General features: G+C 49.8%; 1 protein-coding gene across 1 annotated transcript; it reads left to right on the forward strand.

The window, feature by feature from the left end:
• The first annotated feature begins 793 nt into the window (after positions 1-793).
• On the forward strand, positions 794-2,417 carry LOC108802975 (E3 ubiquitin-protein ligase TRIM39-like). Its single transcript, XM_018574821.1, has one exon. It carries the CDS (start codon positions 809-811, stop codon positions 2,396-2,398), a length of 1,590 nt encoding a protein of 529 aa, XP_018430323.1. The 5' UTR covers positions 794-808; the 3' UTR covers positions 2,399-2,417.
• The last annotated feature ends 9,223 nt before the right edge of the window (positions 2,418-11,640 follow it).

Genomic DNA, 11,640 nt, shown 5'->3' on the forward strand with positions numbered 1-11,640 from the left:
ACCCTACCTGCTGGGAGGAGAGGTTCCGCCTTCTGAAGTGGTCATAGGTTATTTGGGCCTCTGGTTCGGGGGTAGGCTTTCTGACACCAGCAGTCCACTCCTCTGTCAGGAGCACAGCAGAGCTCCGGTGATCTGAAGATTTTCAGACTGCAAAAGCCAACAGAAAAGAGGGAGGGGGCAGGATGGAGAGCACTGTGGGGCCCATGTGATCTGCAGACAGAGGGAGGGGGCAGGAGGGAGAGCACTGTGGGGCCCATGTGATCTGCAGACAGAGGGAGGGGGCAGGAGGGAGAGCACTGTGGGGCCCATGTGATCTGCAGACAGAGGGAAGAGGGCAGGAGGTGGAGCACTGTGGGGCCCCTATGATCTGCAGACAGAGGGAGGAAGAGCACTGTGGGGCCCCTATGATCTGCAGACAGAGGGAGGAGGGCAGGAGGAAGAGCACTGCGGGTCTGCTCAGTGTACAGCCCAGAAGATATGCAGATGACCCCTTTGATCTGCTGTCTCTGTGTCAGGGGTCAAAGCCCAGGCTGGGGGGAAGATTGGAGTGAGCAAGGGGGTACCCACAATGAACTGGGGAGGATTGGGGAGCAGAATGAGGGGTTCAGGACTACAAGGAGCCCCCTTCTCTACACCCAGGTACGGAGATTATTGTCAGGAATCCTCCCACGTATTATCTGTGTCCTCTGTATAAGGATTCCTATGATTACGAGTCTCAGCCTCGCCCTGTGTAGGAGTGTACAGAACCCGTCACGCTGGGTAATGAGTGTCAGAGACTTTCACTTTCATTTCTCTTCTGCTGTCAGCGATGGCGTCTGCTAATCTGGGAGCTGAGCTGGAATGTTCCGTCTGTCTGAACGTTTATACAGATCCTGTAAACCTGAAATGTGGACATAACTTCTGCCGGGAATGTATTGGTCGTGTGCTCGATTCACAGGAGGGGTCTGGAGGATATTCCTGTCCTGAATGCAGAGAGAAGTTTCAGGAGCGACCTGCACTGCAGAGGAACATAACACTGCGTAACATAGTGGAGAATATCCTGTCTGCTCAGCCAGATCAGGAGGAGTCCGGGGTCCTCTGTACTTATTGTATTCACGCTCCTGTACCTGCTGTGAAGTCCTGTCTGCATTGTGAAGCTTCTCTGTGTGACAACCACCTGAGAGTCCACAGCAAGTCACCAGAACACGTCTTATGTGACCCCACCACTTCCCTGGAGAACAGGAAATGCTCCGTCCATAAGGAACTACTGAAGTATTACTGCACTGAGGACTCTGCCTGTATCTGTGTGTCCTGCAGTTTGGTTGGAGAACATCGGGGACATCAGGTGGAGACTCTGGATGAGGCCTCTGAGAAGAAGAAGATGGAACTGAGGAATGTTCTCCAGAAACTGATGACAGAGAGAGAGGAGACGGAGAGAAGAGTCCCGAGTCTGGAGGAACACAGGAGGAAAGTACAAGGAAAAGCAGCCGGTGACACAGAGAGAGTCTCTGCCCTGTTCAGAGAGCTCAGGAGACGTCTGGAGGACCTGGAGAAGAGAATCCTGAGTGAGATCTCCGGGAGGGCAGAGCGGGTCTCCATCTCTGTGGTGGAGATGATCCGGGAGCTGGAAATAAAGAAGGACGAGCTGTCCAGGAAGATGCGAGACATTGAGGAGCTGTGTAACATGACGGATCCACTGACTGTCTTACAGGAATCAGACACAGGTGACTTGTGTGATACTGAGGATGGAGATGATGAGGACAGAGAGAGACATGATAGACTCCCCCATGATGGAGGGGGTCTGGATGTGGCTGGGATCTCACACACATTACACACGGGGTTATCTGATATAATGTCTGGGATAAATGTATCCTTCTATATACAGGAAGCTGAAGACATATTACTGGATGTGAGCACAGCTAGTAATCTTCTACAGATATCACATGACAGGAAGACTGCAACCTCTTCATCATATCAGAATCGTCCAGAAACTCCAGAGAGATTTAAGGTTCGTCCTCAGGTGTTGAGCAGTCGGAGTTTCTCCTCAGGGCGACATTACTGGGAAGTGGATGTCGGGCGGTCAAATGACTGGAGAGTCGGGATGTGTTACCCCAGTATAGAGAGGAGAGGAGGATTGCAGTCAGCGATTGGAGATAATAACAAGTCCTGGGGTTTGGTGAGGTATAATAATGAGTACTCAGTGACACATGACAGGAAGGAGATCCCATTACCCGGCAATGTCTCCAGTAAGAGAGTCAGGATAGATCTGGATTATGAGGCCGGGCGGATCTCCTTTTATGATCTGTGTGACCCGATCCGACTCCTCCACACCTTCACCACCACCTTCACTGAGCCCCTCCATGCCGGGTTATGTGTATGGAGAGGTTCTATAAAGATATCTGGGGGGAATCAGAGGTGAGAGATCTGCCCGGAGACTGGTGACATCACAGGGGGGTGGGGACTCCGGGGATGTCATCTTCATCCTCAACTTCACTTCCTCGTGTGTCACTGACCAGGAACAAATACGCAGATGATCAGATGATTCAGACTTCTCTGGCTGCATGCTTGTTCCCGGGGTCAGTGACACACTAGGTAGGGTAGTCAGGATCGGGATGACAGTCCTGGAGCCTGCACCTTTTAAGGCGTATCTATATTTTTCAGTTCTGGATGGAATGGGGGGGAGGATTGATCCCCTGTCAGATTTTTACTGCTATCCGGGGACCCCAATAGAAAGATTTCCCCTCACTTCCTGTCCTGGTGACAAACATTTTACAGGACAGGAAATGAAGAAAACCTACAACAGGGACACAGAGAGAAATAAAAAGTATTTCCTATCCGGAACTCCTTACACACTATGGGGGGGGGGACCAGAGCAGGCAGAATCTGGATCAGCTGAGCGCAGGAACTGATAGAAATAATCTTATTCTCTTATTCCTGGTTTGTATATAGTTCATATTTTGAGCTTTTTAGAAGGTTCTGAATAAACTGGCCCTGATCCGCTTTCACTTGTTCACAGCGGCATTCTTGTATCATTAGAACTGTATCTTCTTATCTCATTAGTAGTAGCCGCCCGTGTGACCGTTCTATGACCCATGGCGACATTTATTACTTTATATACACGCGCATGATTTCTATTGGTTTATGCTCCGCCCTCCATCTCTAAGACTTGTGTATATATTCCTTGTTTTACAATAAACCTTTGAATGTAGAGTGAATGTGGAGTGAATACACAACTTGGTGTGACTCTTTATTCCCAAGTCCTTGTCTGAAGCTGGCAGCACGATGGAATCCCGGGGAACTCTAAAATCGGAATCCTGACATGTACAACCATTGACGAGTCCAAGACAAGAGAAGTCTGGCCGTCCCCCAGGAGACGGTGAGGAAAGCTAAAACTTTACTGAGACTCGTCCATGCCACAAACGTCCTGCTCAAGGCCTGCCCCTCGCTGACGCGTTCCATCCAATAATGAGCTTAGTCCTAGAGATAGGGGTGATTTATGAGGAGGGCAATATATGTTGCGATGGTAATGGTCACAACTAGGTCTTATTTTCGGGGTAGGTCTTAGATTTTAGCAATTCCCAAAAATAGTACTAGGTCTTATTTTCGGGGAAACAGGGTATTACCTAAGGGACAACCTCATGCATCACACCCGCAATGTCATTCAGACAACATACTAGCATATTATACATATAGAACTTCATCTTCTCCATATACATGTATACAATCCCACTCCAAGTTCGAAGAGTGGGTATTTTCGAGCCGAAGTGAAGTGAGCCGAACTATTGGCTATTCACTTCAGCCAGTGGTGGTAACCATGTTGTTGTTCTTGGAAGTGAACAAACTGGCCATCATCATATTTCTTATAGTGGGAGCCCTTTTAGCTACAATACTTCCCTCAAATCTCCTTTCACAATTGATAAGTAGCTCTGGATAATCTGTTGTATCTCTTCGTATTCTAGACTATATCTAGTTGGCAATGTAACTGGTTGAGACTTCCTTCCATTCTTAGATCCCCGACCATCTTTAATATAATCCTTCAAAAGTTTCTCTCTAGTATATTCGTAGGCCCTCTGGACTCCGAGTCTATCATATCCCCGCTCAAGAAACCTATGCATCATAGTAGAGGCGCACCGAAATGGAAATTTCAAAACCGAAACGACACCAAAATAAAAAAAATTGTCAGGCCGAAACCGAAAATGTTTTTTATTTTAAAAAAATTCTAATTTGTTAAATATTTTATTTTCAATTATTTTTTATCAACTTTTATTTTTTTTATATTTATCAATTCATTTTTTATTAAATATTTTTATTTTTTACTTTACTTTTAGGGGCTTTGGGGAAATATTATTGGTCTAAACAGACCCCCTGATATTTCCCTTTTAATATAGAAAAAGAGATTGAGTACACAAAGTCCTCAGAGACACACAGAGTCCTCAGAGACACACAGAGTCCTCAGAGACACACAAAGCCCACAGAGACACACAGTGTCCTCAATCTCTTTTTCTGTATCCCCTGTTATCAATGAACAGGAATCCTCTATACTGAGTGTTCCTGATCATTCATAACATGAGAACATTGTGTGTTTACTATAACAACAATCATGAATGAACAGGAAGTGATGTAGGAGGTGATGTAGATCACTTCCATTCATTCATAATTGAGGATACAGTAACCATACCATGTCCTCAATTATCTACAAACACTCAGCGATCACTGACTGCTTGTATCCGTTCTCCTTCCTGGATCAGCTGTCACAGGATGCTGAGCGAGCGGTGCGGGGAGGAGAGCTCAGCCTCCTGTGATAGCGCTGGCTGTCTCCGCCCCCACACCACTCTGCCGGGCTGTGATAGGAGGCTGAGCGGTGTGGGAGGAGAGACACTGGCCGCTCACAGCGCTCGCCTGGCTGTCACACTTTCTCTCCTCCCCGCTGGGACACAGAGCAGCGCCCAGCGGGGAGGAAAGAAAACACGGATGCGCCGATGTATCGGCACAAAAATGGCACTTTCCGCATTTAGCCAAAAGTGACATTTTCGGCCAATATGTTTCGGCGACTCATATATCGGTGCATCCCTACATCATAGTCATTGAGGAGTAACTGCTCTGCTGACTCAGATAAGATTAAGATGTTGTCATGTTCTGCACATGTGAAGTCCTTGAACATTCAGATGTCTGAGCTTCTCTTATCTCCAGCAGTTCTATCAAAAGAACCTGAGCAATGGGAAGTGAGATGAGTGCTGAATGAATAGGATGGAAGACTGGGCACTATGTAAAGAGGGACTTACGTGTAGCTTCAAGGTGTCTCGCTGGTTTTAGGCCCCGAGAAGCAGTCAGAGAAGGATTGGACCCCTGCAAGAGGATGTGTGAGACCCCCTGGACTGAGCTGTGACACCCGTGGGTGAAGGCTGCTTGTATTTTCGGAAGGATTGGGTTCAGTCTCAGGCGTCCTTGTTCAGAGAGCCCAGTGCTGCCGGCCTGTGAGGACTTACCTGTTACCACCAGCAAAGTCTCTCACCGTCGGGTGGTCTCCTTGTGCAGTGCAGAGCCATAGGGCTGCTGTGTGTGGTGTCCGCTTGTTCCTTCGCCCAGAGTTGTACAGGGAGAGGCACGCACGAATACCGGACCGCCTCTTAAAGGGACAGTGCACTCCCCTCCAAGGAAGTGGTCCGGCCCTAGAAATGACATAATCTCGTTGCCAACAGGTATATAAGCAGGAAGGGTGAGTCATAAGCAGGAAGGGTGAGTCATTCTGTGCTTGGTTAATGTTAAGCTTGTCCTTAGAGTGTCTGGCGTTATACCTGTTTCTGATTCCTATTACCGACCCGTGGCTTGTTCCTTGACTCTGATACTTTGCTGCCTGCCCCGACCGCCGGCTACGTTCAACGACTACGAGTCTGGATTATGATTTTGCTACCGTGCTCTTGGACTGCCCCCTGTACTGGCTACCACTACGCAGTAGATTGAGCGTTATCCAAGTCTACTTGAGTAGAGGTACCAATCGTACCGGCAAGTCCCCTGCGTCTGGGCTCCTACCATCACCAACCTGACAAGGCCGTAGCTTGGGTCAGTGGCAAAATGGGTGGCACTGGAAGCTACTGGTGTGTGTAGTCTAAGCTCTGAAGATGTGTGTGATGGCTCCTTGATCACTTCACATATGGTAACATCGTATGAGTTTTGGCTCCGCCCCCTTCAGCCCCCATAGGACTGGCTAACTTTAACATTTTCTCAAACCCCTGACTATCTCATTCTTTTATATATCACTGCAGTGGGTGGGAATTTTGTAGGACTGCCATAGAGATGCACCGGGAAAGAAATAATTCCACAAAGAAAGTCTACACTTTTCCGGATGCATCATGGTGGTATATGACGGGAATGAACCCGCACGCAGTAGAGGGCTGCTGACATATAGAGAAAATGGCTGCGTGCTGAGCTGGTTGAAGAAGACGAGTAGACAATTGTCTTTCTCAACTGTACTGTCACCAAGACAAGCTGGCTTATGAAGAAGTGAGGGGGAGATTTTTTGAGGATCAGGTTGCTGCTTTGCAGATCTTCTCCGGAGATACTGTCAGGTCTGTCTTTACTACAGGGCAAAAGGGGCAACTGCCCTGGGCCTCATGATTTACAGGGGCCCACAGCAGCTGTCCCTTTTGCCCCAGCAGCAGACAGCACAGCGTGCAGAGTCCTGAGTCCATTGCGTTACCGAGTCCTGTTTCTAATTCATTGCAGAGTCCTGAGTTCATTGCACTGCAGAGTCCTGAGTCCATTTCGGTGCAGAGTCCTGAGTCCATTGCGATGCAGAGTCCTGAGTCCATTGCGATGCAGAGTCCTGAGTCCATTGCGATGCAGAGTCCTGAGTCCATTGCGATGCAGAGTCCTGAGTCCATTGCGATGCAGAGTCCTGAGTCCATTGCGATGCAGAGTCCTGAGTCCATTGCGATGCAGAGTCCTGAGTCCATTGCGATGCAGAGTCCTGAGTCCATTGCGATGCAGAGTCCTGAGTCCATTGCGATGCAGAGTCCTGAGTCCATTGCGATGCAGAGTCCTGAGTCCATTGCGATGCAGAGTCCTGAGTCCATTGCGATGCAGAGTCCTGAGTCCATTGCGATGCAGAGTCCTGAGTCCATTGCGATGCAGAGTCCTGAGTCCATTGCGATGCAGAGTCCTGAGTCCATTGCGATGCAGAGTCCTGAGTCCATTGCGATGCAGAGTCCTGAGTCCATTGCGATGCAGAGTCCTGAGTCCATTGCGATGCAGAGTCCTGAGTCCATTGCGATGCAGAGTCCTGAGTCCATTGCGATGCAGAGTCCTGAGTCCATTGCGTTACCGAGTCCTGTTTCTAATTCATTGCAGAGTCCTGAGTTCATTTCATTGCAGAGTTCAGAGTCCATTGCGGTGCAGAGTCCTGAGTCCATTTCATTGCAGAGTCCTGAGTCCATTTCGGTGCAGAGTCCTGAGTCCATTTAATTGCAGAGTTCAGAGTCCATTGCAGTGCAGGCCCAATTAGTATTAAAGAAAGCTCTGGACACTGAACATATAGAGAGGTGGCCCATGGTGCCGTCATCCCTCAGATGGAGTGAGCCCCATCGGGCATCGAAAGATTTTGAGATGAGTAAGCCTTCACGAGGCAATGGTTTCATCCAGAGCTTGGTCACCTTTCTTTATGTTATGGGGGGATGATAAAGAAAACCTTTTTGTAGTTCTATAGGGTAGTGGTACTCAGATAATACACATATATTGAGATGAATGTGGATACTAAACATTAACATCCTGTGTCTCTTCTTCCTTTGCATGGCATTGAGTAGAACTTGAGAAATGATTAGTGAAGAAGTAATTACTCGTTCTCAGATTCTGAAGATCTGCTCACCACAAATGAGGTCTACCATCCATTGATGGATCTTCAGAAGGTTCGTGGGTGGCAACCAGACCATACCCCAGGATAAGACACCAATGAGAAGTCCGTGAGTGGTCTACCCCAAACTCACCACCAGATTGGAGGGGTATTCAGACAGATGAGGATTACCGGATTGGAGAAGGCCTATTGGTCAGCTGGAGGAAAGTCATCATCTCACGGGATGACCAAGGGATAAAAGTGCTCTAGACAAGCGCAGGAGGAGCACATGCGTTCTCTGCCAGTAACCCAATCCAGAGCAGACTTCACAAGAGGCATGTGAAGGGGTCGGGCAGCATGACTGGTAAGTGGTGAGGAGGATCTCCAGGAAAAGGTCCAGGCTGGCTGCTGGTCAGTATACATCATCATGGCATTGAAGGGTCGTTGCCTGGGGCAGCAGGGTTAGATGGGGCAGAAGTAACCCACCCAATAGCCGATCCTTCATTCTTCCCTATTCTGTGAGGCTATAAAGGAACTGTAGGGGGAAGTGGGGGCATGGGATGTTGAGAGGAGTCAAAAGGCTCTTTGCAGCTCAGACAACATGAAACCATCTTCATAGCTAAACCGTAGATCTGCATATACAGCCGACCAAATGCTGCGAACAGAAGCAGAATTTAGCGATTGTATTCCCAAAAATAGTCACATGGGCGGAGCTTGTGTAGGGCCCCCTGCTGTGATAGAACTAGAGCTCTCCAATCAGCAAGGAGCTTTGCTGATTGGAGAGCTCTGGCTCTGACTCAACAGTGGACGTGTCGGACCTCTGCTGAGAGACCACTGCTTCCACACTGGGAGGAAGGGTCCTTCTCTGCAGCATGCTGGCAAGGGACAAGCAAAGCACTAGATGATGCTAGACGTCCTCCAGCCAGGATATGAGGCGGGCTCCATCTGACTTGCTGCAGCCTCTAATGTACATTGTGAGAAGCTCCCAGTGTGCAGTGACATCAGAGGAAGAGGAGAGGAGCCGATACAACTGTGCTAGACTGGAGGGGAGGCCGGAGGTCAGATAGAAGACTGAAGGGGAGGACGGAGGTCAGATAGAAGACTGAAGGGAAGGATGGAGGTCAGATAGAAGACTGAAGGGAAGGACGGAGGTCAGATAGAAGCCTGAAGGGAAGGACGGAGGTCAGATAGAAGACTGAAGGGAAGGACGGAGGTCACATATAAGACCGGAGGGAAGGACGGAGGTCACATATAAGACCGCAGGGAAGGACGGAGGTCAGATAGAAGACTGAAGGGGAGGAGGGAGGTCAGATAGAAGACTGAAGGGAAGGACGGAGGTCAGATAGAAGACTGAAGGGAAGGACGGAGGTCAGATAGAAGACTGAAGGGGAGGACTAAGGTCACATAGAAGACTGAAGGGGAGGACTGAGGTCAGATAGAAGACTGAAGGGGAGGACGGAGGTCAGATAGAAGACTGAAGGGAAGGACGAAGGTCAGATAGAAGACTGAAGGGGAGGACTGAGGTCAGATATCAGACTGAAGGGAAGGACGGAGGTCAGATAGAAGACTGAAGGGAAGGACGGAGGTCAGATATAAGACTGAAGGGAAGGACGGAGGTCAGATAGAAGCCTGAAGGGAAGGACGGAGGTCAGATAGAAGACTGAAGGGAAGGACGGAGGTCAGATAGAAGACTGAAGGGAAGGACGGAGGTCAGATAGAAGACTGAAGGGAAGGACGGAGGTCAGATAGAAGACTGAAGGGAAGGCCACAAGCTACTTAATTAACCCGTTTATCGCTTTAGCAGCCAAAAGTCCATATGCCGGGTTGACATTTCTTCAGTGCGCTGGAGGGGTAACCGCGGTGTGTGGGTGACAACACACTAATGTGAACCATCTTTGCATTGTGTTGCCCTGGAATGTAATAAAATAAAAACGATGCAGATGTGTTTGTAGTTTTGTAGCGGTGCGTTGGAAGCCGGTTCAGCACAGCGCGCGCTAACATGTGACATAACATGCGGTAATGTAAATCCGGGACGCCGCCTCGCGTCTTACAGCTCACTGATTAATCCCGATAAAACACCGATCAATACATCACAAATACATCCGGTGTTTATATTTATATTTATATCATCTGTCCTATGTACCGATCCGCCGTCACACTGTGACCACCGGGAAGCGACGTGAATACCATTCATTATCTGATTACAATGACACCTGGAAATGCGTGAGGAAGGGGATCCTGCGTGACCCCGAAACGTTCGTTGCATCCATTGTGACATGCTGCACCTCGTCAATAAATAGACGTTTATGCATTCGGAATTGGAGTGCCGGTGTCTCTGCTTCTGCTTAAAAAAAAAGTGGGGGGATATATTACAATGACACCTGGAAGTGGGGGGGATATATTACAATGACACCTGGAAGTGGGGGGATATATTACAATGACACCTGGAAGTGGGGGGGATATATTACAATGACACCTGGAAGTGGGGGGGACGGCTGGGTCAGAGCAGCTCTATACTGCATGTCAGGAAGCCAGGCTTGGCCCTTGTGCTGAGAATTCCGCACGGGCACCTGCGCATGTGCGTGGACATAGTTTGGCTCACAAGATTGTGCACCGCCGGGTGCCACTGCGCAGGCGTATGCATGTTGGCACGCTGACGTGCACATACGCATGCTGCGGATTTTCCCAGTGAGCGGGCTATTTAAGGCTGTGACACTCTACCCTCCGGCGCTGACGGGTCTTCAGCTGTTCCCCGTTACTGTAACCTGAACCCGGCATCCTGACCCTGATCTTCTGGTGTGGTCCCGGCTTGGCTCGTTCCTGACTACGCTCCTGCCTGCTGCTCTGCGCCACGCTGCCCGCAAGTTGCTGATCCGGCCTGTCCCCGACTTGTCTACTGTCCTGGTACCTCGCTGCTCGACTGTTACAGATCCGGCTCGTCTTGGACTTCGCTGCTACCGGCACTCGCGCCCCTCCTATCCTTGTGCACCGGCTCCACCTCCAGGGGTTCTTGGACTTGAGCCGCAAGAGAGGCCTTCCTCGTCAACTCAGACTCCTCTAAGTTACGTGGTCCTGACGCTGCAGCTCTTGTGGGATGTTCCCGGTCTGTTGTGTATGGGGGCTGTGTAGCCGCAGACCGGTCAGGGTGCCCATACTGACCCGTGTCCACCGCCAAACGTGCCTGCAACTGGCACATGAGCATCAGAACTGGAGCACTGGAGCAATGGAAGGAGGTGGCCTGGTCTGATGTATATCATGTGGATGGCCGGGTGCGTGTGCGTTGCTGACCTGGGTAAGAGATGGCACCAGGATGCACTATGGGAAGAAGACAACCCGGGGGGAGGGGTGGGGGCAGTGGGATGCTTTGGGCAATGTTCTGCTGGGAAACCTCGGGTCCTGCCATTCATGTGGATGTGACACGTACCCCCGACCTAAACATTGTCCCTGACCAAGTACCCCCCTTCATGGAGACGGCATTCCCTGATGGCAGTGGCCTCCCTCAGCAGGATAATGCGCCCGGTCACACTGCACACAATGGTGACTGTACAACATTATATATTGCGTGCGTCTGTGAAACGGCTAAAAAAATACGGTACCCCAAATTGTCCACAGGCAACGCTTCAAAAGCCTTCAGCGGAACATCTTCTTCCCCTGGATTTGCTAGCTGGGGTATGACAGCTCAGAGACTGGAAGTGGTGCAATCAGCGTCGCTTCTGGTTTCATTCAGTGTATGGGCATTCGCTGGCCTCTATCCCTGCTGCCCACTGACACCGATGATGCCAGTTCTGGGCAAGCAGTATCCTGGGAAGCAAGGCGGGGGGGGGGGGGGGGTTGTG

The sequence above is a fragment of the Nanorana parkeri genome, unplaced genomic scaffold (genome assembly GCF_000935625.1).
Source record: "Nanorana parkeri isolate BGI_ZX_2015 unplaced genomic scaffold, ASM93562v1 scaffold3257, whole genome shotgun sequence".
Classification (NCBI taxonomy): Eukaryota; Metazoa; Chordata; class Amphibia; order Anura; family Dicroglossidae; genus Nanorana; species Nanorana parkeri.

What these genes read in the sequence shown, in the direction of transcription:
- LOC108802975 (XM_018574821.1), top strand. Translation starts at nt 809, where the DNA reads ATGGCGTCTGCTAATCTGGGAGCTGAGCTGGAATGTTCCGTCTGTCTG.